Source organism: Aspergillus alliaceus, assembly GCF_009176365.1.
Source record: "Aspergillus alliaceus strain CBS 536.65 unplaced genomic scaffold BDW43scaffold_119, whole genome shotgun sequence".
Classification (NCBI taxonomy): Eukaryota; Fungi; Ascomycota; class Eurotiomycetes; order Eurotiales; family Aspergillaceae; genus Aspergillus; species Aspergillus alliaceus.
The window spans coordinates 26823-29674 of record NW_022474802.1 but is presented as its reverse complement, the minus strand read 5'-3'; the positions used below and the strand labels follow the sequence as shown (position 1 = coordinate 29674).

Below are 2852 nucleotides of genomic sequence, written 5' to 3'. Positions count from 1 at the left end.
ATTTTAAAATAGAATGGGATTCCCATCCAGATTAACCATAAAAACAGGATTCCCATCCTTATCTTGGCATTATTTTGGGATTTTGGGATGGGACAGGATTCCCATTTCCCATCCCAAAATCCCAAAATCCCATCCCATCCCGAAATCCCTGGGATTATCCCGTCCCAACGGTCAGCCTACTTCTTAGTTTACTGTTAACTGTAGGCTAGTGCAGCCCTTATCTAATCTAGGACTCCTTTAATCTTTTATATAATAGTCTCTCTAATCTAAGCCAGACAGGATCTTTATTTATTTAATATTAATATATTATTATTATCCGGTGCCGGAAGTAGCTATAGGTTATATCCATAGCTAAGAAAGAATAGACTAAGTCTAGTTAATATTATCTTCTGTCTATTAATTACTAACTCTACTAGTAAAAGTAATCTATTCTAGTTAGTCTAATTATAGTTTATATATAAGTGAAGATAGGCTTCTATAGTACTGTTAACTCTCTCTATTACTCTATCTGTCTGGGAATAAGAGGCAGTAGATAGCTGCTAGCAGATCTCCAATAAGTTATAGACTTATTTCTATATATTTCCTATAAACTGTATATCTTGGTCTAAGATTATAGTTCTGGGAATCCCATGTCAGTGTATCACTATTTATATAAGTATCTATATTATAGCTTTAGAGAATATAGAGCTTATTCCCTTCAGTATTACTCTCTTTATCAGATAGTCTGTTAATTGCAGCTCAGAGAGCCGCAGGTAGTAGGGGAATAGCGTGCTACGGCGCCGCAGGTGGCAGGAGCAGAGGACTGGGTTTCTATTGAACAATCTACTACCATACACAGAGGTTGATCACTGGTTTCTGAAGCTATTGGGGTGCAGTAAAGATTTTACCGTAGTGGGTAGCATGTGACCTGTATATGCTACTATATCACCTGCAGGCGCTGTAAGGTACGCCTAACATTACCCCCCTCTCTCGGAAAGCCCTGGCCTCAGGGCTTCATAGGTGCTCATTTATACAAGTGTAGAATCCTGGCTTATGCGGGATTAGTTGCAGGCGCGTGGTGTAGGCATTTAGTGGTTCTGAGCAGTATGTGATTTCACACTTGGGGATAGCCTCACATTTTCTATTTCAGGAAGTATAGGAATATTAGTTATATTATATAGAGTCCAATCCTGATTCCTGCCGCGCGCTCTATGATATAAAATGCTCAGTTCTCTTTACTTACTTAATATTGGGCAGTAATATTATATTATAGTTATATTATACTATTTACTGATTCTGTTGCCTAGGCACTATTTATATTAGATATTATTTACTATATAGTAATTTCTTATATACTGTTTCTTATTTCTTTTCTTAATTATTAATCTCTTCTATACCTATAGTAAGTGCCTTATTTTCTGCCTTATACTATATATTCAGGTTATTCTGATTACAGTATCCTATTCTGCTTATTATATTGCCTGTATCTTATAATTTTAAGGTTTTCTGAGCTATCAGATATGGCGCTGTTATATCTATTATTCTGTTAATAATTATATTCTATATTAAGCTCTTTTCTGCTTTCTTCTTAGCTTTGTTTATAGACTTATATATATACTGATTTTACTGGTATATTTAATAGATAGCTAAATATTGATCTGCTGCCGCTTGTATGCTCTACTGTGCCAATAGATATAAGAAAAAGAACTATGCCTGTTGTCTATATTACTAGCAGGCTTTAGTCTCTACTATATCTTCTCCTGTATCTTCTCCTGTGTCCTCTTCTTTTGGAGGCTTTTCACTGAGTCTGTTTCTGGTCTTCTCTTTAGAGAAAGTGGTTATATTACTGGATTCCCTTAGTGAGGATAATATTATACTTTTAGCTTTCTTAAGTAGAGAAGATCTCTTATTCCCTCTCTCTTTAGAGGATGAGGCTTCCTTATCTTTAGAAGACAACACAGGCACTCTCTTGCCTAAAAATAATAGGAAGTGGTATCTACAGTATCTCTGGTACTGTAGTTTGGCCTTATCAGGAGTAAGTATTGCCTATATGATCCGCAAGGGCTATTATGTTTATTTCTATTATATAAATAGTTACCACTGTTATATACTGGCAAGTAATATCTCCTGATCTCCAATACTGGATTATGCTGATATATGCAGTAGATGTCCACTGGGACTATTATACAGGTAGACACAGTGTTAGTGGCATATCACTGCTTTGAGCAGTCTCTATCTACTGTTATAATAAAGAAGGCTCTTAAAGCTACAGTTTATACTCTTAATACTGTTATTTATCCTGTATATATAGCACCCGGTACAGCCTGCTGCAGCAGTGGTAGCCTAGATTTAGGATTACCAGCTTCTTTTACTTTACTCCCTACAAGTCCCTGTTCTCTCTACTAGTATATACTGGGTATATTTATTTCTTTCTTTAAGTAAGTCCTTTTTTGCTAAGCAGACTCTGCTGGAGCTAATCTATAGATATAGAGAATAGAGTGTTTTTGTCTTTTGATTATGATTAGGATAGATAGGATATGGTCTTTAGATATTTCTATAGTTTTTTTTTTTTTTATAATTTATTTCTGCTATTTAATGAACTGCATCCGCAATATCATGGTTTTATAGGCTTACTATAGATATCAGTACTCTAGGTACAGTCAGTCTTCTCTTTTATATACTGATATTTATTCAATACTTGAGTTTCTTGTATATACTCTAATAATTTCTAGATATTATCTGTGGATATATATCCTGTCTATCAGACTAGATATAGTATTTCTCTATTTTAGGTATATTTTTCTATTAAGATATATTCTATCTCCTATTCTTTATCTCTATTAATCAGGATAGATGGTAACTGTATCTTTTAA

At 34.4% G+C, this 2852-nt stretch overlaps 1 protein-coding gene across 1 annotated transcript; it reads left to right on the top strand.

Annotated features, from left to right (window-relative positions):
* Window positions 1-752: 752 nt before the first annotated feature.
* On the top strand, window positions 753-1140 carry BDW43DRAFT_295515 (uncharacterized protein; the record flags this gene model as incomplete). Its single annotated transcript, XM_032044066.1, has 1 exon — window positions 753-1140. A coding segment is annotated over one exon (192 nt), but the record flags the coding sequence as incomplete, so codon positions are not given.
* Window positions 1141-2852: the final 1712 nt, after the last annotated feature.